The sequence below is a fragment of the Pteropus medius genome, unplaced genomic scaffold (genome assembly GCF_902729225.1).
Source record: "Pteropus medius unplaced genomic scaffold, Ma_sr-lr_union100, whole genome shotgun sequence".
Lineage (NCBI taxonomy): Eukaryota > Metazoa > Chordata > Mammalia > Chiroptera > Pteropodidae > Pteropus > Pteropus medius.
In genome coordinates this window covers 1,643,012-1,668,861 of record NW_024341894.1, presented here as the reverse complement: position 1 = coordinate 1,668,861, position 25,850 = coordinate 1,643,012, and the positions used below count along the sequence as shown (strand labels likewise).

General features: G+C 34.8%; 1 protein-coding gene across 8 annotated transcripts in view; it reads left to right on the top strand.

Annotated features, from left to right (window-relative positions):
* The window catches only part of INVS (inversin), a 127,940-nt gene that overhangs the window by 60,672 nt on the left and 41,418 nt on the right, over positions 1-25,850 (top strand). For all 8 annotated transcript variants that reach the window (XM_039855775.1, XM_039855766.1, XM_039855792.1 and 5 more), the window contains 7 exons: positions 2,782-2,962; positions 5,297-5,406; positions 7,246-7,417; positions 12,253-12,408; positions 12,819-13,048; positions 16,904-17,010; positions 23,996-24,208. In XM_039855775.1, coding sequence (XP_039711709.1) covers positions 2,782-2,962; positions 5,297-5,406; positions 7,246-7,417; positions 12,253-12,408; positions 12,819-13,048; positions 16,904-17,010; positions 23,996-24,208 — 1,169 coding nt within the window. The remainder of the gene's footprint in view (positions 1-2,781; positions 2,963-5,296; positions 5,407-7,245; positions 7,418-12,252; positions 12,409-12,818; positions 13,049-16,903; positions 17,011-23,995; positions 24,209-25,850) is intronic.

Here is a 25,850-nt window from a genome sequence, read left to right as displayed (position 1 = left end):
AAATTAGATGTTAAAAGTTATTATTTTGTATTTACAATGATTATTTATTTCTATGTACATGATAACTAATTTCTTTGCTCTGCATTTGTTCTTGAATTTCAGTTTCTTTCCCTAAAGTTATTATCTTACTTCCTGAAATATAATTCTTAGAACTTTCTTTATTGTCTATCTCTTGGTGTTAAACTCTTTTTTTAAATAAGAACGTTTGTATTTCTCTGTTGCGCTCAAATACATACATAGGAAATTCTAGGCAGTTACTTTTCTCAACTCTTTCAGAATATTATTTTGCTGCTTTCTGTCTATCATTGTTTCTCTTAGTCTAATTGTCATTTCTTTAGAGTTGATTCATCTTTCCTCTCAGGCTGCTTTTAAATCCTTCTCTATATGACATTCTGCAATGTTTGCTACAGTGCGTGTAGGTATGGCTTTTTTCCTCTCTGTTTGAGATACATTCTGATTATTGTATCTCAGTTCTGGAAAATATATAGCCATTATCTTTTTAAATATTGATTCTTTTTCATTGACTCTACTCTTGCCTTTATGTTCTCTATTTGTACATATTTACATATTTTAGACCTTTTCATTTTATTCTCCATTTCTCTTAACTTCTCTTTTACATTTTCATCATCTTTCTCTCTCTCTCTCTCTCTCAGCTCCGTTTTGGGTAAGATCTGTCTTCCAGTTTACTAAGTCTTTCTTCAGCTGAGTCCAACCACTTGTTTACCGTATTCATTGGCTCTTTAATCTTAGTAATTATATTTTCACTTCTAAAAGTTCTATTTCATTCTTTTTCAAATCTGCCTAGTTGCTTTGATAGTTTTTGTTCCTTGCTCACTTTTTACTTCATTTTTCATTTTTGTACATGTTTTATTGATAGTTATTTTGTATTTTTTTTTTAATCTCTGATGTTTAGTTATAGTCCTGAGGTTTGAGAAACCCTGAGGAATTACTCTAATGAAAATACTATGAGAAATAAATTATGAGGAAGGAGGAAAACTGAAGATATTATGTGGTGAGCTGGGGAGAGTCAAGCATGCTTTCCCCTTGCATGAAAGTAAATGTTTCTGTTTATAGGATGGAAAATATGTGCTGAATCATTCGCATTAAGGCTCTAGCAAGTTCATCAGAAAGACTTTATATAGAGAGACCTTGGGAAAGACTCAGCAGGGGAATTTCCTGCTGTGAGCTGTAAGTGGAGAGAGTATTTTTCCTTTATTGGGGTTTACTTTGTTAATTGATGTTTGAAGAAACCCCATTTCTTTCATAGTTGAAGCTAAGCAGAATTAATGTTAATTAAAAATCATATTAGTATTCCCAAAGCACATTCAAGCTGTTAGTTGGGAAAAGGCTTGTCCAAAATTCTCTTCTCATGGCTTTATTTGCATAGCTATTGTATATGCTTTATGTGTGAAGTCCTAGGATAATTCTCACTCATAATATCTTATTTCCTCACAGATTTGTCTTTTGTTCCCCCTTGTAAACATATCTTAGTCTTTGGGAAACTCAAGGGCCTAAAATACCATCATGGTAATATTCTGCATCTTTTTTTGAAGTGTTTATAATACCTTTCTTTTTTCTTTCTTTCTTTCTTTCTTTTTTTTTGTAAAATAGGCTGACTGTATAGGCAGCTGTAAATCTAGGATGGCCCTTCAGAGTTCTCAAATAGGGGCAAGAGGTCTTGCCTTTGGTTATGACCTAATCTGGGAAGGGACATGACATTGGATGAGGTAACTCTCTGTAACTGAAGCGGTTCCAGAAAGCTGACTATTTAGGGTCATCTGCTGGCAGTACTCCCAGCAGTGGGAGAAGTAAGTCCTTTAGAGTTGAAGGGGAGCCTCAGCAATGCCTCATACTATTTGCTACAAAAATCCAGTAGAAAAATGGATAAATGTTGTGAACTGTCAATTTACAGAGAAATAAAACTGAATAGCCACTTAATATATGATTAAAAAAATCTCAACCTCATTTATAAAATAAATACGAATTAAAACACCGGTGAAATATCTTTCATACCTATAAAGGGAAAATGTAGTAAGCTTGATAATATCAAATGGCTTATTTGTACCAGCATTTGGGTAGTAAAAACTTTTATACATTGGCATAGACACGCTAATTGGTACAACCATTTGGAGAACAGCTTCACAATATCCAGTTGAAGATGCAGATATCCTTCAGCCCTGCAATTCCCATTCTACAGGTCTGGCTAGAGAAAAATCTCACACATGTGCCACAAGGGGACAAGTAAAGGAAGTATGTTTATTGTAGCGTAATTGTTAATAGTGGGAAAAAATGTAAATAACCTAAATGTCCCTTAGTAGGAGAATGGATAACTAAATTGTGGTTTAACTAATGAACTAGTATACCCAAAAGCATAGTGTTGAAAGAAAAAATCGCCAAAGGATATACATAGTATAATTCATAAGAATAAATATTAAAAACACATGAAATTTATGTACTATTTATGAATTCATACATATTTAGCAAAAGAACAAAGCATACAGCTATAGCTCAATTCATAACAGATACCAAAGTACATTAGGCAAAATTTTGATACCCATTTAATCTAGATAGTCATGGTGTTTATTATCTTTTCTATACTTTTCATAGTTAAATACAAAAATATTTTTAAAGATTTAGATGTATACTTTTTTTCTAAATTTTATACTTTACTTGTGCTGCAAGAATATAGAGGTTTAGAAAACTGCTCTGTTAATACTTATAGCAAATATGATTTATTGAGAAGTCAATGTCTGTCTGAAGTCCTTGGTTCCTTAAAAACAGGATGCTGCTCCAACAGAGTCTTTACTGAACTGGCAAGACTACGAGGGTCGGACACCCCTTCACTTTGCAGTCGCTGATGGGAATGTGACGGTGGTTGATGTCTTGACCTCATATGAAAGCTGTAATATAACATCTTATGATAACTTATTTCGAACCCCACTTCATTGGGCAGCTTTACTAGGTGAGTTGAATGTGAATCAAAAGATCAATAGTAGGAGGAAGTGCATGAGTATAGGAAACTTTCTATGACTTCTGTTCTCCTAGGTCCTGTCTTCTATTTAATTGTTTTAATTTTTAATTATGTGACATTATTTTATACCTAAGTCCATCTGTTTATGCCTAAATTTTAGTAATATAAATGTATTATCTGTTTTATCTTTGTTTTAATTTCAACATCATGTCTTAGCATTTAATTTTTATTTAAAAGTAATATAAATTCATTTACAAATATAAATGTAAAATAATCCTCTTTTTATATTCAGTGTCTTTATTTTTAGGGAGAAGGGCTTTAATTTTATGTATGGATATGTTTGATTTTTTTTCTTCCTATTTTACTAATATGCCTTTTATGTAACCTTTTTGGGGATCTCTTTTTTAGATGGAAGAGTCATATATGTGTATATGTCTGCTTTGAAGGGGCAATCTGAGAGTCCTCTCTTAGTGAAGGCATTTTACCCATTGAAAGTCATTGTTAGGAGATATATAATTTGATCTTTTTCCTGCTATTCTGCTTTTTGAATACTGATAGTGTTTTGGGTTTGTTTGTTTGTTTTTTGCTTTTGTTTTCCTATTTCCTTTGTTTTCTGCCTTTTAATGTACAGATTAGGTTTGTTGTTATTTGATATGAATTGCCTAATGTTTTAGGAGCTTTTAAAGTTTTATTAGTGGTTACTTTTAAATTGATCAAAAACTTTTTAAAACTTGAATCAGAGTCAAAACACAAAACTGTATCTGTTAATTCTAACCTATTTAAAATGAAGAATTTAGCACACTTTTACTTAATACTCTTCTAGTATTTGTTAATGTGGCCTGAGGTTTTCCTCGATCATTATTATAGTCTTAGTTTTTAAATTAAGCATTGTCTTTTGAGAATGATTTTTACATTTGCATTCAGTTTTATAGTCGGATTTATAATTGTTATTTAGAGTTCATTTCAATGTGCAATTTCATCCCTTTTCTTTCTTTCTTTCTGCATTCTAGGAGGACTTCACAAATTTATCTCCACATCACTAACTTGGCTTTCTGTTCCCTAAGTTCTGCTTTCTTTCTGTCCCTTATATATTTTATTTGATTTCCTTCTCTCATCCATATTTCCTTTTATCTCAGTCTATGTCCCCTTTTACCTCATTCCATTATGTTTTCATTTCATTCTGTTTTCTTCTTAGGATGTTCTGTTTCACTGCATAGAGCCACCATCTCTTTGCACTAAATCAAGGTTACCAAACAGTTTCTTGAAATTTTCCTCTGGATCCTTCTCTAGATCATTTTCTGAGGTATGCTCTTATCTTTCTGATGGTGTTCCTTTTCCCTTGTCCTATAGTATGTTTTCATATAGCCTTTACTGAATGCTTCTCTTTATCCTTCAAATAAAGTAAGATATGTTTCAGTTGACTGTGTGACATGGATTGCCTTTGATCCTACTTTCATCCATTTGTGTTATGGAGAACTCAATCTCAAACTATGGCTGGAGAGCAGGTAGACGAGAACTCTCACTAAATTCTATTGTTCTGCCTGGCTCTCATACAGTGTATGCTTGCTCTATTAATGTGACATCTTCTTCGTTGCCTGGTTCCCCAATATGCTGAAGCAAGAGAATTTATGAAATTCAGGTTTCCTAAATATAGTGCTGACAGGTTTGTTCATCCTTTGATCCTTTCATCAGTTCTTTACTTGTGGAGACACAGCCTCCAGATTGTACTGTAGAATATTTTCTTCACCACCACATCATTCCTGCACATTTGTTTCCTATGATTTGAAATCACTGCCTAGATGTTAAAATATTGGAGGAGGGAGATTAGAGGGGAGAGATAGGAGACCTCGGAGAGTCAGGAGATTGAATTGTAGTTTGTCCTCCTGGACAGTAGAAGAGAGCAGGTGTGCAGTCCTGATTGGTTGTGCAATGGAACCTGGAGACTGCGGGCATTGACGACTGAGAGGGGCTGGCTTTTAACACACCTTCCTCCTTTCTTATAGGCAGTTTTATAAAGTGAAGCCAGGGAATGCAATGAGCTGATATCTAGTGTTGCCTTTTTTTCAATCTGGCAATAATAATTAATGTTATTTCCTTCCTGATTGAACATTTAAGTTTTTAGTGTTGTAAGTTTTTGCCTTTGTTCTATATTATCATAGTATTTTAAGAGAAGTAAGAAGAAGCTGCACTGAGGGCTGCTGTTCAGAAACCATTTTGAATGCTATACTATGTGCTAGTGACTTTTCTTACCCCTTTCTTTTAAATAGATTATAAATTAATTAATGTCCTTGATATATGACAGCTACCTCGTTTTGTCTACTTCAGGCCATGCACAGATTGTCCATCTCCTTTTAGAAAGAAATAAATCTGGAACCATCCCTTCTGATAGCCAAGGAGCAACACCCTTGCACTATGCAGCTCAGAGTAACTTTGCTGTAAGTAAAACGTGAAAATTATCTTTTTTTCTTGATTAAATTTTAATTTTGATACAATTGTGAATTTTTTTGCATTTATAAAAATGAAACCATGAGAGCCCATGTACCCTTCACTCTATTTACCCCAATGGTAATATCTTGCAAAAGTATAATACAATATCATAAACAGAAAATTGACATTTATGTAATCCACTGACCTTATTCATATTTCACCATTTAACATGAGCTCATTTGTGGATGTTTGTACAGCAGTTATCTTTCAACAATTGTTCATACTGTTAACTGATAGTCTTGAGTTTTTGTAAAATTGTTAGTCACATGTGAAGTTTTATACAGTTTTTATTTTAACTCTTTGGTGTAACATTTTGCATTACCATAAGTATACTTCATCTTTTTGTTACTTTATAGCACTAAGGACAACTTAAGTGTTCAGCAATCTATAACTGTCCTGAAGGCAGTGTGGCAAAGCTTTAGAACTAGACAAACCTTGGCTGGAATCTTGACTGTGTTATTTGCTAGCTGTGTAACCTTGCACAAGTTTCTTAACCATTCTGAGTCTTAGTTTCTTCATGTTTAAAATGGGCATAATTATACCTTTTCTTTCAGGATTGTTGTAAGAATTAGAGAAAATTTATGGCAAGTGCCTAGTTTAGTCCTTGGCATTGAGCGGGTACTCAAGAAACAGAATGCATTCATATGGTTACTAGTGTTAATTATGTATATTACATATCTGAGAAAGCAATAATATGAATTATTGGTATTTCCAAAGATATCGAATATCATTAACAGTTCTTCCCTTATCACCTTTATAGTTTACAAAGCACTTTCTCATCTATTATATCACTCAATCCAGCCAACAACATGATCGTCTCTAGGCTGCTTCAGCTTCCTGAGAATGAGTGGCCACCAAGAACCACAGACTTATCCATAGAGGCACACATTAAAGCAGCCAAAGTTGATTTTGCTGCCTTTTACATGACGTGTTTGGTGTCATTAAATTATAAGAATGCTATCTTCAGCATAGTATAATTCCATCTTCCTGACCTTACCAAATGCACCATTGAATATCTTGAGTACTCAGATGGCTAAAATATCTTATTTCCTACCTTTTTTTCTCTCTGGTGCTCAGAACAACTGTAGCTATAGTCTTTCTTATAGCATTCATAAAAATTGATTTTATTTATCACCTAGAGTTTTGGTAAGCCATTATCTTCTTTTATCTTCCAAGATCTCAGAAAAATACAAGATAGATTTTGATGAGAATCTTGTTACAAACACATAAGAAGTTCAGTTGGCCCAGTCTAGTCAATCTGTGGAAAACAGAACTCAATCCATGTTTCAATACAAGCCTATGAGATAAGACACGCTATCCCTATTTACAAGAAAGCAGGGTTCCAAGAGATTAAATCACTTGCCTAAGATCTTGAACCCAAGTTTTAGACTCCAAATTTAACATATGTACAGGTACCAGTAATTAAGTAACTGTGCTAATGATAGTAAGAAAGAATGGTAGAACATTGTGGATGTTTATTGAAAGAAATACTCGCTTTAGATAATCAGCCAATCCTAAAGATGATTTTTTTATAATTATGCAAATTTTCTAAGCTCAGTTTCAAGCCCCTTGACTTTCTTAGACTCTATTAATTCACAAGAGGTTGCAGTTCTCTTTTTGAAAAATATCAGCAAACAACAACAACAAAACCCCACAATAATTTCATTTGATTCGAAACCAGGTAAAAATACTTTGCTTCTTATTTGAAGTCACATATAACAGTGCTTTTGTTATCATGAAAAATATTACTCTCTTGTCTCAAATTTTTAAATGAAGTTTTCTTACAGGAAACAGTTAAAGTCTTTTTAAAACATCCTTCAGTGAAAGATGATTCAGACCTCGAAGGAAGAACATCCTTTATGTGGGCCGCTGGGAAAGGCAGTGATGATGTCCTTAGGACTATGCTGAGTTTAAAATCTGATATTGATATTAACATGGCAGACAAATATGGAGGTACAGGTAAGAACTGGTGGACACGATCAATTTGGTTCCAAAGTGGAGATGGTGCTGTAAAACTTGTACAATAGTACCTTAAAATCATTATTCCTAATTTAATGTTGTTAGACTTTCATCTTCACTTTTCCAGTTTAGGTTGCCAGGATCACTCCAAAGTCTTTGTTTCCTGCAGGTATTATGACTAAAATTAGCCTATGTTTTTACCTGGTAACTGAAGGCATTTATTTAGTTTAAGACCTTGGTTGCTTCTTAGACTTGATTATGGGAACTCTTCTGATTATCTTTGTGTAAAAAAAAAAAAAAGCATAAACCTGTACTCTAAAATTGTACATGTTTAATATGCTCTTTTCTCAGGTTTGAATAGAATTACCTTATCCTAAATTTGCCATTTTAGTGATAACCTCTCATGACTCTAGATAGGCACATGGGACTATCCTTTCTTTGCAATACTGGGGCTAGGGCTCTGCAAAACACATTTCCCCCTTGTCAGCAGGTGCCCTGTTAGAATCAGCCCTTATGTGGCAGTAGGAGACTGGAAAGCTTAAAGAGGAGCAAAAGATTACATCTTTCTATCTGCTTCAAGTCAGCTTTGCATCAAAAGGTCTTACTAGATGCTTCTTTCAGTCTCTTTCTCTAATAAGAGAGCCCTTTAACTACATGTTGGTTAATAAGAGAAGTATAAGTTTTTTAGCATTCATTGTCAACTTGGAGATTTCTTCTTTGTGTTCTGTATCCGAATTGGAAGAAAATTCACACTATAGCACAATAACACTGAATAGAATAAAAGCTCAGCTACAAGCTTCTCAGTGTTTTTTTTTTTTCTTACTTATAGAAACATACTAGAACCATTTGCAGCTACCTGTTGTCTTGGATAAGATCTTTTTTGGCCACCAAAACTATTGATCCAGCAATGAGTGGTCAAGTGGAAAGAAAGTTGCTACAGCTAGTATTCACTTTCCCTGTAGCTACACCACCATACCCTCTAAGTTATTTTTTAAGAGTTTTTAACAAATAATTTTAAGGTAATACCAATTTTGATAAAGGCTTTAACTTTCAAAAGTATTTCTTTATCAAAACCTCACAGAAGACCTTAAGCTTCTTAAGAGGTAAGTGCAGACATGTAAGACATTTAGTTTATAAGTAGTCTGAACATTTAATTTTTGTCTGACTTCCATTAGTGTGCAGTCTTTTAATTTATCACTAGCCTTTTAGTTTAACTTTTTCATGTATTTTAATAAAGTATAGGTGAGGACATATGAATCCTTTCGACCAAAGGTGTCTTTCTGATGTACACCGTGGTTGGAGTTCAGACATAAATTCTTCTCAGATTCACTAATTCCCTGGGCTCTTTCTCCTAAGGGGATTTTATTATATGTCAGAGATACTTCCTGACATTCTTTGTCTATGAAAGTGAGTTTCTCTCCATCATCTCTCTACAGGGTTTTTTCCCTTCCCTCTGAAAAAAAAAAGAGTTCTTATCAACAGCAATATACAGACATTATTTGGATCTTGATTCAAATAAATAACCTATAAAAAATGATAAAGCCATCAGGCACATGGGACTATCCTTTCTTTGCAATACTGGGGCTAGGGCTCTGCAAAACACATTTCCCCCTTGTCAGCAGGTGCCCTGTTAGAATCAGCCCTTATGTGGCAGTAGGAGACTGGAAAGCTTAAAGAGGAACAAAAGATTACATCTTTCTATCTGCTTACTATTCTATGTGTTTGTTTTCTGTTCATGGCAGCATCACCCTAGTAAATCTTCAACACAGTGCTGACACTTCGTTCCAATGGCAACAGTCAGTTTCACTTTGCAGTTTTTTCATCACTCAATAGTACCAGCCTCAGAGCACCCCCTTCATAGGAACCAGCACCAGCCAAGCACAGCCCCTTCTCAGAGGTCTGAGTTTCAGCTCTGCAGGGCTCCTCTTCTTAGCTTTTAAGTGTTAATAATTCCATCCTCTTGTTTCTGTTCCCCTAGTCCTAGAATTTGAAGCTGTTTCCTGCATTTACTACTTCTGTGATACCTTCGTGTTCCCTTTTTGCTTTTTCAGTTCTTCAGTAGGTAGCAGCAATACCTTATGTTGAATTCTCTCTGTTATAGTGTCTGGCGTGGTTTCTGTCTCCTAAATGAACCCTAACTGATACAGTGGTTGTGTTTCTAAAAATAAACACATGTCTTTCAGCTATTCTTAGCAAAATATTTACAAATGGAAGGATACAACTCTAGAATTTTATTCAAAATGATCAGAAGTGGAGGAATAGATAGCAGTTAGTTGAAACAAGATTAGCCATGTACTGGTAATTGCTGAAGCTGGGTGGTGGCTATATTGAGTTTACTGGATTATTGTCTTTAGTTTTGAATATGTTTGAAATTTTCCATAATATCAAGTTAGAGTTAAAAAAAAAATAGCACTTCTATGTAAACTTGTGGCACTTTTTCAAAGAGGGGGCAACAGTAGTTACATCTAAGGTTATTTTAACATAAAGTAAATGCAAATAGTCAAAAATGGGGAATTTCCTTTAATAAGATTATTTGTTCTATCTTGCTTAATTGACATTTTGTCTATTTTTTATTTGACATTGATATTTATATGAAGAATATCTTTTGTATCCTGATGCCATATCACAAAATGTAGAATTTCAGAATTAGAAAGTACCTTAAAATTAGATCTAGTCCAGGGTTTTCCAAGCCATGTTCTTCAAGACAACAGGTTTCTGTAGAGGTACTTGAAATGTTGCCGAGGGCATAGATGCTTACATGGATAACCCTCTACCCCTACTTTAGTCAGAACAGCTCTCATCTGTTTATATGTTGAGTGTTTTATAAGTTTTCATTTGGGGCAGGGGAAGCATTCTTATACCCTGAAAATATGAAAATCACTGAAGTATATCACACTTCAATCTGCCTTATAAACATTTTAAGTAGTGGTCTTTAGTCTCTGTTTTAACAGCTTCAATATGAGGGATCCACTGCTATCCTCTTTACCTAACTCTTTTAGAATATTCTTCTTCATATTGAGTCAAATTGAATGTTCACTCTGCTTTCTTCCACATGACAGCACTTCAGATATGTGAAATATCTCACACCTGTCTGAATCTCATCTAGGCCAAACTAACACTTACGCATTCAGATCAGAGTTGTCAAGCTCAAGTGTGCATTAGAATTACTGGGGTGTTAGTTTAAATACAGACTATATGGACAGAGATCCTATTTCACATTCCGTCAACAAGTCCTGTTGACTCCATCTCCAAAATGTATTCTAAGTCTTTCTACTTCTCTCCATCTCCTTTCCTGTTACCCTCGTTCAAGCTCTCACTTTTTACCCAGTCTACTGCAATAGTCTTAACTGATCTCCCTGTTTATATTCTACAGTGCATTTTCCTCAGAACAGCTAGAGTGTTCTGTTTAAACCATAAATTAGATAATATCACTTACCTATTTAAAGCCCTTCAGTATCTTCCAGTACTCTGATCTGTATGGCCATTTATGATCTGGCCTTTTCTACCTACTGTGCTGCAGCTTCCTTGCCTTCCTTAAACACATGGATTCATCCCTGTCCTTATACTAACCATTCCCTTTGCTCAAATTACTCTCTTTCCAGATCTCTACATTGCATTCTCTTTTTTATGATTTAAGTCTCTCCTTAAATGTCAGCTCCTTAGCAAAGGCTTCCCCCTTACCACCAATCAAAAGTTATCCCCCAGTCACCCTACAAATCAGAATACCTTTTATTACTTTAATTATACCATCTATCACTACTGAGTACTTTCTTGTTATTATATTTTGGTGGGTTTTTTTGTTTTTTTGTTTTTGTTTTTGTTTTGCTTCTCCTACTGGGCTATAACATTATCTATTTTGTTCCCTGCTGAATTCCCATCATTACATTAATACTAGTTCCTAGCAGGTGCTCAATAAATCTCCAGGAACCCACATTTTTATAGATATCTCACGTTTGGTCCGTGGATCACATTTTATGACAGAAATATTGTTCTAGGCAATATAGAGCCATAACACTGAGAAAGAACTAGCCTGGTCCTCTAGATAGTTAACCTAGCAAATTCGGAAGAATGTAAAAAGTGATTAATTTAAATAGAATTTACAGAGTAATCTAAAAAGTGATGGCGTAAGTCAAGCACTAGAGTGGAATAACATAGGCAGGGGTCAGTATAACATGAAACTCACATATAGTCACAATTACTCTTTCAAACCCCTTACAAAAGCACTAGAGGAGAGACCACATTCCATCTCAGTGTTTCTTAAATTGAGCCCTGAGGAAATAGCTGGCTTGCCTTTGGAGTTATGTTGTATGAAAAATACACTCAATGAAGTAAGATGCACAAACTTTCAGTACCTCGTGGGTACCTAGACCAGCTGCAAGAATAGCTTGTGTAACCAACTGAAGGAACAGTAGACTGATATCTCCTATCACACGATCCCTCAGGGGTGTATGCTTATTGAGTGGATTGGTGAGCAGAATTGCCTGCATCATTTAAATTATTTCTCTTTTTCATTTTTTGTTCTCTTGCCCTCTCAGAAAGAGGAAAATATAATAAACTAGCAACTGAGAAGAAGGGACCATTTCAGGCCAACAAGATAAAGGGGAGGAAAACAGTGAGATAAGAAAGGTAGAAAAAAAAGAAAAAGTATAAATAATACCTATAAATAGAAAGGAAGATAGAAATCTTCAAAAATGGAAAATAGAGAATCCTTAAGATTAGATTCCATTTAGCCAAAATGGTGGGGAAATCTAAAGAGGAAAAGATATATGGTTAGCATAATAAAGAGGTAAAGTTGTTAATAAAGAGTCCATCACTTTCTTTTGCTCCCTTTTTAGCTTTACACGCTGCTGCCCTTTCTGGCCATGTCAGCACCGTGAAGTTATTATTGGAAAATAATGCTCAAGTAGACGCTACTGATGTCATGAAACATACTCCCCTTTTCCGAGCCTGTGAGATGGGACACAAGGATGTGATTCAGACGCTTATTAAAGGTTAGTTATTAAGTCACTCTCAAAAGGCAGGAGTTCTTGCATTCGTGATTTGAAATACAAAGCTTGACGTAGCAGAGAGCCACCTGGATAGAAGGGTGGAGGGAAGAGCGCCACACGTGGCATCAGGAAACTCGAGGTCCTAGCTCCATCTGTTGGTAGTTGTGTGATTTTGGAAAAATATCACTTCATATGCCTGATCTTCAGCTTTATTTTATGTAAAAGGAAAATAATGCCTACCCTGATCAACTCATATGCTTATTGTAAAAATCTGAAGTAGATAATATACGTGGAAGCATTTTGCTAAGAGTTAAAAAGCATTTGAGGGACTGTTGTTATATTTTTTAAACTTCTATTCTTTTTGGTAAATGCTGTCTATATTAAACATTTTCATTATATTTTTGCTTTTTCAGGTGGAGCAAGGGTAGATCTAGTTGACCAAGATGGACATTCTCTTCTACATTGGGCAGCGCTGGGAGGAAATGCTGATGTTTGCCAGATATTGATAGAAAACAAGATCAATCCAAATGTGCAAGATTATGCAGGAAGGACCCCCTTGCAGTGTGCTGCATATGGGGGATACATCAACTGCATGGCAGTACTCATGGAAAATAATGCAGACCCTAACATTCAAGACAAAGAGGTAGAAATTCTGGGTCGTTTCTATAAATGTTTAATGTATTTTTTCTTTGTTAACTAAAATTCAGTTAAAATGACTATTTACCAAATGAGATCATTCACAAATCTGTTAATTAAAAATGATTTTTATTTGTCCATGTTCTCTTTAAGTCCTTGTCTATATGTCTATATAATTTAACAAAATCATAATATAGAATGTAATGTTTATAAAATACATACACGTGGCATATGTATACATATGGATATAAATGTATATATATATATATATATATATGATTTTACAAACCACGTTTTGTTTTGCCCACTTAAAATTATCACCAGTATTCTCTCATTTGGTATATAATCTTTTTCATAATCATACATGGTAAATATTCCAAAGTTCTAAGAATTTTATGTTTAATAACTCATTCAATCCCAATAGCAACTCGATAAAAAAGTTACTATTATTATCTTCATTTTATAGATGAGGAAATTGAAGCTCATGGAGCTTAAATAATTTCCTTAAGTTAACAACGGTGGCAGGGAGGTTGGAGGGAGTCCAGGTCCAAATTGTGCCTATAACCCAAATCTTAGAATTAAATAAGTAACTTCCTGTTGTTGGATACTTTTTCTTTATTACAGATCCTGTAGCATAAATCATCTTTGTGCATTTAACTCTTTTTCTTTTGGATTATTCCCTTAGAATAATTTTCCCTAAGCGAGATTATTGAGTCAAAGTAATGAATGGTATAATAATGTGATTAGCTCTGGTACATACTTTCGAACTGATTTTTAAAATATGCGGGTTGATCTATGCTTTACTCGGCTATGTAGTAATGTGTTGATTTCTCTCTATTTAGCCAGTATTGACTTTTTTGCTGGTTTAATTACTTTAACTCTTTAAAAATACTAGCCTATTATGTTTTTCATGTCAGAAAATATGTTCCCTATTAATTCCTTCCATAAATATTTATCGAGATTATTACTATATATAAAAGTAACAATGAAAATATGTAAAATGTGGTCCTTGTACCTATGTTGTTAGAAATGCATCTTTTATAATTTGCAATACGTTTTACTTTCTTTACAAGTTTCCAGTTTCTTATGTAAGTAGTATATTAATCTACTTTCCAGTTCTATTTTTATATGTATTGTTTTTATGTTTATTATTTCGGATTATTTACATAAACAATCATACTGTCTGTGAATAATAACATTTTTATTTCTTCCTTTCCAGTTTTTACACCTTTCATTTCTTGTCTTACCTTATTGAACAAGCTCGGATCTCCAATGCAGTGTTGAATAGAATTGGTGATAGTTGACATTCTTAATTCATTCTGGCTTCTCAAGGAGAAAGCTTTAAATATTTCACCATTGAATACAGCGTTTGCTATAGGCTACCTTATATTTCTAGTTGCTAAAAGTTGTTTTAAATCACAATTAACTGTTTAATTTTTGTCAGACACTATTTCTGCATTTATCAATATGGTCATATTATTTTTTTTCTCTTTGCTGTTAATATCATGATTATATTGATTACATTGTTTTTTCAGATGATAAACCACCCTTTCATTCCTGGAGTAAGCCCCACTTATGATGATATACTTTTTAAAATAAATATATATATATTAGTAGATTTTATTTGCTAGTATTTTGAGATTTTTGCATCTATGTTTATGAGAGACATTGACCTGTGATTTTTCTTTCTTGTATTGTGCTTCTCAGGTTTTGGTACCAAGGTTATGCTGACCTTATAAAAAGAGTTATGAAGTAGATAATACCTCTTTTTCTATTCTCCTAACGAATTTGTGTAAGATTGGTGTGACTTCTTCCTTAAATGTTTAGAAGGATTCCCTGGTGAAGTCATCAGGCCCTAGGGATTTCCTTTGTGCAAAAGTTGTTAATAACTGCTTCAGTTCTATTAATAATTACAAATGAGATTTTCTAATTATTTTTCTTTTTTGATTTAGTAAGTTGAATTTTTAAGAAATCTATCCACTTTATTTAAAAAGTCAAATGTTTATACATAAATTTGGTCATATATGCTCCTAATTGTTTTTTTATGTCTGTAAGATCTGTAGTGATTTTCTCTTATTCATTCCACATATTGGTAATGTGTGTTGTCTCTTTTCTTTTTAAAAAAAATTTTTCATTTTGCTTATTTACCTTTCCAAAGGACTTACTTCTGTCTGTTGATTTCTTTATTTTCGTTTTTTGGGTTTTTTTTACTATTTCGTTGCTATTCACTCTTATCTTTATTATTTTCTACATCCACTTTCCTCAGGTTTGAATTACTATTTTTTTAAAGATTCTTTTGAAGAACATTTAAATCATTGATTTTCTTCAATATTTCTTTTCCAATATATATATTTAAGCAGGCTTCTTCTAAGCACTCCTTAACTGTATCTTACAAATTTGAATAAGTTATACCATCACCATCATTCAACTCAAAGATTTTCTAATTTCTATTTGATTTATTATTTGACCCAGAGATTATTTAGTGTATTGTTTAATTTCTAGGCAGTTAGGCATTTTCTTATCTTTTTGTTGTTGACCGCTTTAATTTCCTATTGCTGCTGTAACAAATTACCACGAATTTAGTGGCTTAGAACAAAATTATTATCTTACTGATCTGTCAGACCAAAATGGATCTCACTGGGTTAAAATCAAGGTATTGGCAGGACTACATTCCTTTTGGAGGCTCTAGGGGAGAATCTGTTTCTTTTGAGTTTTCCAGCTTCTAGATGTGGCCCTCATTCCTTGGTTTGGGCTCCATCCCTCCATCCTCAAAGCTAGCGATGACTGGCTAAGTCTTTCTCACACCGCATCACTCTGACACTCACCCTCTTGCCTCCCTCTTTCGCTTTTAAGAACCCATATTGTTACATTGGACCGACCTGGATAATCCAGGATAATCTCCCCATCTCAAGGTCAGATGATTAGCAACCTTAATTCTATCTACAACCTTAATTCCCCCTTTCTATAAAATGTAACATAGGTACAGATTCCAGAAATTAGGATGTAGACATCTTTGCAAGGAAGTAGGTACATTATTCTGCTTATCACGCTGATTTGTAGCTTAAATTTTACTGTGGTCTGAAAATATACTCTGAATTATTTTAGTGTTTCAAAATCTTTTGAGACTTCCTTTATGGCCCAGCATATGGTTATGTGGGTAAACGTTCTATGTACACTTGAAAAGAGTACTAATTTTGTCGTTAGACGCAATATTTTGTGTATTATCACTTAGGTCAAATTTTTGCTTTATATTGTTCAGATCGTCTGTGTCTTTCCTGCTCTTTTATTTGTTTGTTCTATCAACTGTTGTAAAAGATGGGTTAAAAATCTTCCACTGTAATTATGAATTTGACTCTCTCCCCTTTTAATTTTGTCAATTTCAAGTCTATATGCTTAGAAGCTGCTATTAGGTGCATATAGATTTAGGATTGTGATATCTTCCTTTTTGACTGCTTGAACTCTATGAAATATCCCTATGTATCTCTAGCAATGCTTCATGCCTTCTTTATCTTTTATGACACTGAAAATTTTTAAGAATGCAGGCCATTTATTTTACAGAATTTTATTCAATTTGGGTTTACCTTATGATTCATCATAATTAGATTCAAACTTTACACTTTTGGTTGGAATATTATATAAGTGATATCGAATCTGGAGACATGTGATGCCCCATCACGTCGTGCTAATTTTGATCACTTAGTTAAGATACAATCCATTTTCTCTACTTTACACTTAATATTGTCCCTTTCTGTAATTAAGCAATTGGGGGAGAGATTTGTTTATATTTTTGAGTTAGCATAAATAACCATGAGTCCAAAAATACATTCTCCATGATATACTTGAGTTTTGCTCATTCTTATAGGGAAGAACAGCTTTGCACTGGTCCTGTAACAACGGATACCTTGATGCCATTAAATTACTACTAGACTTTGCTGCTTTTCCTAATCAGATGGAAAATAATGAAGAGAGGTAAGTAAAGTGTTGATTAAAAAAAAAAAGTGTACTGTGGTTCATCTTACATCCTTTCTGCTACATTAAAAAATCTCAAGTTTAGATATTGGTTCAGAAATATTAAGTATACTCAAGGAAACACTACAGTACTAAGAAATCCTGAATCAGAAGAAAAGAGCAAAGGTTCCATGCAATGTTGACTTAGAATCATAGGATTTTAAAGCTATTTTAGAACTTTCAATATTACATAGGGCAAGCGCACATTTTATAGATAAGGAAGCTTACTCCTTCTGGCTGTTGACTAGCATAAAGTCAGGGGGTTCCTGACTGACCAAGACTAGGAGTTCGGTTAGGCCAGTGGAATGTGTTATAAGTTTCTCTTGGTAAAGAGGACATTATCAATTAGTGGATAGAGGTGCCACCATATAGCATGAAAAAGTGAGGAGAAGCTAAGATTCAAGTTTGGGACTTTAGTCTAAATACAGATGTCTTGAATAATATGAGATCCACAGAGTTAGGCTCAAGTTGTTCCCCAAGGACCTAGTAAAAAGACCAGACATGAAATCTAAGCAGAAGAGACTCTTGGCAGTCTTAGATCTAGGAAGATTCTAGTAATTTGTAGGTAACAACTAAGTTTATGGTCAGATTCACAGGCCCTGAGCCTGGGCCTGTGCTTTAGTTTTTATGTTTCTGGATGTTTTGACCTTCTTAGCCACCACCAATTCTTTCTTTCTCTCAGGAGATAGGAAACTTTGAGGAGAAGGAGGGACTTTCTCTAAGCCAGTTGCCTCAGAGGAATCATGATCCTCCTTTCTGGAGCCAGCCCCTTCATTTTTCTCACCTCTTTCAGAACTTTTCTCCATTAGTTATAGCTTCCATCCATTATTTTCCATCACTTTTTTCTGAAATTTGTCTTCTTTGCCTATAAAGTCTTCTTTTTCTCAAACCGTCTTAACTGCCTCCATTTCCCCATACTCACCATTCATGCCTCTGCAGTCTGGCTTCCATCCTCACATCTGTGCTGAAATCTGTGTCTGAATGGTCACTGACCACTTCCTAGTCGAAAAATCACATGTCGTCCTCTTTTTCACTCTCATTGGCCCTTCTGCATCACCTGTTTCTGTCGCCTCCTCTTCTTTACTTTATGGAGACTGTATCTTCTCTAAGCTTCTGTGACAGTATTATTTTCCTGATCCTTTTCTAATCGTGTCTGCTCCTTCTCTGTTTCTTTTGGCTCCACTTCCACTTTTTGTTTCTTAAATATAAACATTCTTCAAGGAATGGATCTCTTCTCTCCACCTGTTTCCTTTGGCGATCCAACCTACCACCGAGGTTTCAGCAGTCCCCTGGGTGCTGGTGAGTTCTAAACCTATATTTCAGACTCAGTATCTCTTCTTGGTTCACACTGTCATCTCCTCTCCATTACCAGCACCATTGTCTAAATCAAGCCCTCTTGACTCTTTCTGGGACTATTGCAATGTCTCCTTGCTGTTTTTTCTCCTTTGATCTTTCCTCATTCATCTACTTCCAAGGTAGACTTCCTAAATCATATTTCCAATGTAAGTATTAGTCACATCCTTCCTCTCTTCAAATACAGAATAAGGAGATTGTTCTGATCCCACCATCATGTGTCCCAAACTTTGTTCTTCCCTACACTTTTTTTATATATTTTTATAGCACCCGGCACCTTTCACTTTATATTATCATTCTGTATACTCCGTCCTCTCTGTTAGCTGAGAACTCCTGAAGATGATGGTGGTCATCTTTGTATTGCTCACAGTGCTTTTCATGAAGTAGATGCTCAGTAAATAACTTGCATTGTCAACTTGGTGTTTTCAGGCTTCTAGTAGCATGACCCTGCTTCATACTAGTTGCATTAGAAACTTCTGAAATTCTTCAAGCACATGCAGAATTAGATAAAGAAGACTAGTTTGCCTTACTTCAGGAGCAGTTACATAAAGAACTCCCTCTCTACTATAGTCAAATGACAACTGCAAAACAAAAAAGATTTGAAGATTTAGGAGGTTGGACATTTAAGGAAGCTGGAAAGCCAAGTGGAAAGCTGAGGTTTTGACATTAAAGCAGATATATGAGAAAGCTAAAGACTTCTCCCTTTGAAATCCTAAAAAAAAAAAAAAAGAAAATTTACAAATCCTAAGAATTAGCGATGATTTATTTCTATAAGGGTTTTTTTCTATAAGTATTTACCGACTACTGTTTTTAAAGAAACAGTAAATATATATGTATATAAACATAACGTGTGTGTGTATAAATTCAATTCCCATTTATATGCTATGCCTTGTATTTCAGACCTAAGTAAGCCTGTGAATTAAGGTGCTTACTGCCTCCTGGAGTAAACACATATTAATTACAGACCAAAAGACCTCGGGAAAGATCCTCCTAACTGTACTTGCCAATCTATAGATGAAAAGAGACAGTAGCAATATTCCAGGCTCCTTTAATGTTTCATCAGCAATGCACTTTGATGTACAAATGTCAGAACTTGGCACTGCCTCTTATGTTTATTGACATTCTGGTTTAGGCATTCTGCTCATCCCACCAGACCATTCCCACATGGCAGGTCCAATTGTATCTTATCTCTTGTCTTTATCTACATTGTTTCTTGACTGGTTACCATCAATGTAGTCCTAATTTTTACTTCTCATGCATTGACACTAACCACTTGATGTGCCCAGCATAGACATAACTTTTGCCAGCTACATCTGACTTTCAGTCAATAACTATCTGACAGCCACACTCTGACATCGATGGTAATATTCACAGCACTTGAATGTTTCTAAATTGAATTGGGGATGAAGAAAGATTTAGTAGGAATAATCACAATATGATCAGTTGCTTAAACTCTAGGTATAAACTTCAGGCTTAAAACCTTGCTAGATATTTGGATTGTGTTTCTTTGATCAAAATTGACTGAGAATCCTGAATAAACCAATTTAAAAAAAAAAGATATTTTTGAGAAAATTGGGAAAATTTGAATGTGGATTGGCATTAGATCATACTAAGGAATTCCTGTTAATTTTGTTACACAATAATAACATTATGGTTATATCCATATTATTTATGGATGAATACTGAAATGCAGAGAGATGAAATGATAGTTCTGAAATTTGCTTTAAAATACTTTATCAAAAATAAAGAGGAAGGGCCTTGCTGAAGCAAATGCGGCAAAATCTTGCTAATTGTTAAATTCGAGTGATGAATATATAAAGGATTCTTATGTTTTCTCCCCACTTTTGTTTATGCTCAAATTTTCTCATAAAGACATATAATATTTTCATAATAAAAATATTTAAAATATTTGAAGTGCAATTTTCCATCCAGAAGCAGCCTGAGAGATCTAGTTCTTTTTTCCTCCTTCCTTTCAACTTTTACAAATGAGAAAACGAAAGTGAAGAGAATTGAAGAAAATGCCCAGGGTCCCACAGGTCTGCTGATGCTGACTCCTAGGTCGGCATTTTTTAGGGTATATTATGTTCCCTGTTATTTCCTTTTGTCATATTTGTAAGTAAAGGCATAGTTTGGGCCTTACTTTCATAAACCAGATTTTGATAATCCTGCTTGTATACTATATGAAAGACACTACATTTTAATTATGGAAGAAATGATCAGGCTTACTAAATATATGTTATTTGCATGTTGATTTTAGAAGTTTCATTCTATAGGAGACATACTTAATAATTGATAGATGTGTCATGGAAAGATTATTGAACAGGGAATCATGCAATCTTAGTTCCAGTCTAGATTCTGCAAGTAACTAGTTATATTATTTTCAGCAAGTTGTTTAATTTTTCTGAGTCTATTTATTCATTTTATTACAGTTTAATGTTCTCTAAAATTCATGAGACTGTTGTGTGGTTCTCTGACTCTGATCATCTTTTCCATTGAATATCTAGTTAAACTTTTAAAAGTTCTTCTGAATTTATAAAACATTACCCACTTATAAATAATGTTTTAAAGTTTATATAGACACCTCTCCTTATAGCCTTCTGGTCAGTAAACAATAATGGCAAATTGAGCTGTCCTAAAATGGAGGTTCCTTAGTTTTAGCATTTGGGCTTCCTTCTGAATTCAGAGTTTCCTTACTGAAGTGACCAAACCACCCTTTGTTTATACTGAAAACCTCGTCCTTGTATGTCTTGCTATGACTGTTAGGTGAATTTTGAAGAGAGATCATTTTTTTCCCCATGATCATTAAATGATTTTCTGTGTCTAATCATACATCTATATAATCATCATTTTTTCCACCTCAGAAATTAGCTGATTATTTCCTCCTGACACCTCTTATTGCATTGAATTAGTAACAGTCACTCAAAGAAGAATCAGATCCAGTGGCAGCCATTAGGTGGTTATAAATACTAGTTTGGGTCCTGTGGAAATAGTATTTATGATAAGTGACTATGGTATGACAAATCATACTGCAGTGTATGTCCTATAATAGTAACACTAATAGCTGACATTTATGAACTCTTCCCTGATACAATGTCAGACTTGACATTTATTCATTCTTTCCTCATGCTGACTCTGTGATGAGGAAAGCTGGAGCTTAGAAACATCAGGTTAGGTTGTTTAAGAAGTAACAGTTATCATTACCTTGTTGGATGGTAGAATTTGGGGGGTTTTTTACTTTACTTTTTTTACTTTTTGCAGTGTTTGAAATCTTAAAATCTGTCATTTTTGCCAAGTAGTCATTTTTCTTTTTAAAAAAGGAAAGCGTATCTGCCAAGATATTATCAGTTGTTAATTGTGAGAGTGTGGATATATATAACTGTTATTTTTTTCTGTGTATTTATCCAATTTATTTTGTATTTCTAAAAATAGAAGATATATTTTTAAAAAGGAATTTACCCGAGATCATACATCTAGAAGGTAGCCAGTTGATATTTATACATATAACTAACTATATGACAATAATACCCATCTTTTTATCAAAAAGGTGCTATATGCACCTTGTACAAAATTTAAAAGGCATAAAAGGGCGTTCAGTGAAAACTAAATGTCCCTCCTACCCCTGCCTCTGGGACAGCAGTTTCCCTCTCACTGTTAGCAGTCTCTTGGGAAACTTCTGGAGTTACATTTGACATAGATAAGCATACAGCGATACAGTCTTTGTATAAATGGAGCACGCCATAATACTGTTGTTTTTTACTTTTTTCCTTTTCTTCATTTAATAAGACGTCCTGGAGGTTGTTTCTTATTTATTCATATACCACAGTAGTGGCTGCATCATACAGATGACTTTATTGTGTAGACGGCCTCTGCTTTATTTAAACAGACCCCTGTTGATGGATATTGAGGTCGTTTCCATTCTTTCACTATTTCCAACTGTACTTTTATGAATATCCGTGTACATAAAGCATTTCGCACATGAGAGCAGATCTGTAAGATAAATGCCTGTAAGTGAAATGGCTGCATTGAAGGGCAAAAGCATGAATTATTTCGATAGATATTGCCCAATTGTTCTCCCGAAAGATTAATGTAGTATATGAGAGAGGCTGTCTCCCTCCATCCTTGCCACCACAGTATGCTCTTAAAATTTTGATTTTTGCTAATCTTATTATTAAAGTATTCTCTTACATGAGTCCTAATTTGTATTTCTGTTAAATGAGTGGGTTTAGACATGTTTAGGAGCCTCTAGTATTTCCTGTCTGGGGAATTATCTTTTATCTTTGTTTTCTGGTGGTTTTTCCCTGCAAATTTTTTTAATTAATTAATTTATTTTTTTTATGGTGACATTGGTTAACGAAATCAAATAAGTTTCAGCTATACACTTTAACAGTAAGGCATATATACATTTACACTGTGTGTTCACCTCTCATAGTTAGCACGTATTTGACCCCTTTACCCCGTCTACCTCCCCGCTCCGTCACCCTCTACCCTCTGATAACCACTAGTCTATTGTCCATGTCCATGAGTCTTGTTCATTTGTTGCTTTTAGGTTTATATCCCACATATAAGTGATATCATGTAATTTTCAACTTTTTCTGTCTAGCTTATTTCACTTAGCACGATAATCTCGAGGTCCATCCATGTTGTCACAAATGGCAGTATTTCATCTCTTCTTATGGCTGAGTAATATTCCATTGTATCTATGTACCCTGCAAATTTTTGTTTTCATGTACTTAGATTTATCAATCTTAAGGTTTATAAGTTTTTAATCTTTTTTTAAAAGAAAGACTTCCCACTTCAATTTTAAAAAACTTTCATGATTTCTTCTAATACTTTTCACAGTTTATTTATATATATGTTTTTTTTTACTTTTTGCACTGTTTGAATTATTAAAATGTGTCATTTTTACCAAGTAGTTATTTTTCTTTTTAAAAAAGGAAAGCATTTCTGCCAAGATATTATTAGTGGTTAATTGTGAGGGTGAGAATGTGTGTGGTTAATTGTGAGGGTGAGAGTGTGTGTGTGTGTGTGTGTGTGTGTGTGTGTGTGTGTATTTATGAATTTGGAGTAAAATGTAATGTAAGAATCTTTTTTTCCCACATGGCTAGCTAGTTGTCCCAACACTATTTAATAATCTATTCTTTCTGCAGTGATTTAATGGGCCATTCTTATCATACACTAAATCTCTCCATTTATAGGTATACTTTTTGTTCTGTAAGTGTTATGTATAGATAATCATGGACTCAAACTTCTGAATCTCACAGAATATTATTTGCAGTACCTTTTTTCACATAGGAGCTAGGAACTATTTGGAATATGGGGAAGAAGAAAAGTGATCCTGTGTTCTCACAGCCCCCCGTTTGTGAGCCAGTGAGCAAAACTCAGGAATGGACATGGTCAGGAGCTTTACCCTTGTTTTATGACCCTCAGAGAGAAAAGAGAACAGCCCTGGAGTAAGAAGATAGTGTTGCCAGAGAATATTTCACATCTTAGAACGAAGTTTCCTTTTACTGTGTAATATTGCCAGTTTAACTGTGCCTTGAATTACATGCCAACACTTAAAAGAAAAAAAAAAAAACAACCCTTTCTGTTTCAGGTACACTCCCCTTGATTATGCTTTGCTCGGTGAGCGCCACGAAGTGATCCAGTTCATGCTGGAGCGTGGTGCCCTGTCCATCGCAGCTATACAAGACATTGCCGCCTTCAAAATCCAAGCTGTCTACAAAGGGTACAAGGTCAGGAAAGCTTTCCGAGACCGGAAAAATCTCCTCATGAAGCATGAACAGTTGAGAAAAGATGCTGCTGCCAAGTAAGTTTGAGCTGTAGATTGTGTTCTTGCAACTCAGAATCAGGTTGGAAGGGGCGGGGCGGCGGGGGTGCGGTCAGGAGAGGGACTCTGGAGAGAATCCGAAATGATTTTGAGCCCTATATCCATGTCATCTCCCCCTTCTGCTCACCAGTCCTTCAGGATGAAGGCCTAATCTCTACTTTGTGGCTGTTCCTCTAGTTTAGTCCTTGATGTTATAACCCAGGGACAAACCACTGCCACACCCACCCACGGCAGGTAGTTGGAGGGTGGGAGCACCACCCACAGTGAGCTACAAAGAGGTAACTGGTCTTCTCACCTTTCCTGCCTTTCCAAAAGAAACTTACACCAATATCTAGCCTACTTTCACTAGACCGATTACAGTCTGGTTTTGATTTGATTAAAGCAACCAACTTGTATAAAGAACTTGCTTTCCCCAACCTGTTCCTTAACAAATAGGTACTAAATAATGTAATTTATTCAAGAAATAGTAATTGAATTCTTAACTAAATACAGAACTATTGGCTGGAACCTACAGAGAAAAGAGTAACTAAAAGCAAAATACTTGCTTCAAGGACCTCACACTTTTTTGGATAATGGTACAAAATGTGCAAAATAGTCATTTGTGCCTATTACACATCGTGATACCATAAATGATTAATTTTAGATTATGCTTTGATTTGCCTTTTCTTTGATACTCTGTTGGGTACTTTAAATACAGGAGAGTATTGCATTAGCAGGTATAGATCCACAAACTTCTGATGAAGATGTGAAAGACAGACAGTTTCCTGAGAGGGGTGGCTTCCTAGGCCACATCTTGAAAGTTTCCAAATCTTGGGTCCTTCCAACTCTTGAATCCTTCCATATCTTGCCCACAAGGGGGAAGCAAGCGTAAGTGTAATAAATAACAATTAAAAATAATAAAAGTCAGGATAAACCATGTTAGCAAGAAGTTAAATACCACCGTGAACTGGAATGCTAATGTCATATCAGCCTTCGCTAGTTGAGACTGACAGAAACATTATTTTCTGTGACTCTGAAGCATCCTAGGAAATATTTTGCATTGTTCTCTTAACGAGGCTCTCTTCTCTTCACTTTTGCCAAGAATCCAGTATTAACCTAAAGGCTCAACATGCCTCTTTTTCCAGCCTTCTTATAAAAGTTCTCTGCATGTGAGTGACAAATGTAAGTAGGTAATACGTATGCCAAATAAACCTGAGTTGCAAGTAAATATTCTTTGCAAGGGACAGAATATTGTATTTCCCTCTTCTGATGTTTCTACAAACTCCAGATTAATGTGTGAGAATCTTTTTTCAGAGTTTGAAGTCATATCTACCTGAATATGAGGTGGGAGGCTTCGAAGGCAACGTGACTGACTTTGTCCCCAGAAAGTAGTGTGTTAACCTAAACACATTCCACTTCGTTTCTGGAGAGAGGGAGCCCTGGAGTCCTTCTTTCCCCCAAACTCCTTCTCTAGCATAGTAAAACGTTTATGGCAGAGTCAAAAGAAGACCTGAGTTCAAATCCAGCCTCTGATATTTACTTGTGAATTGAACACAGCATTTCTCTCTCTGGGCCTCAGTTTCTTCATCTATTAAAACATGGCTGATTCGACCAGTTGATTTCTAGGCACTCTCCAGTTCTG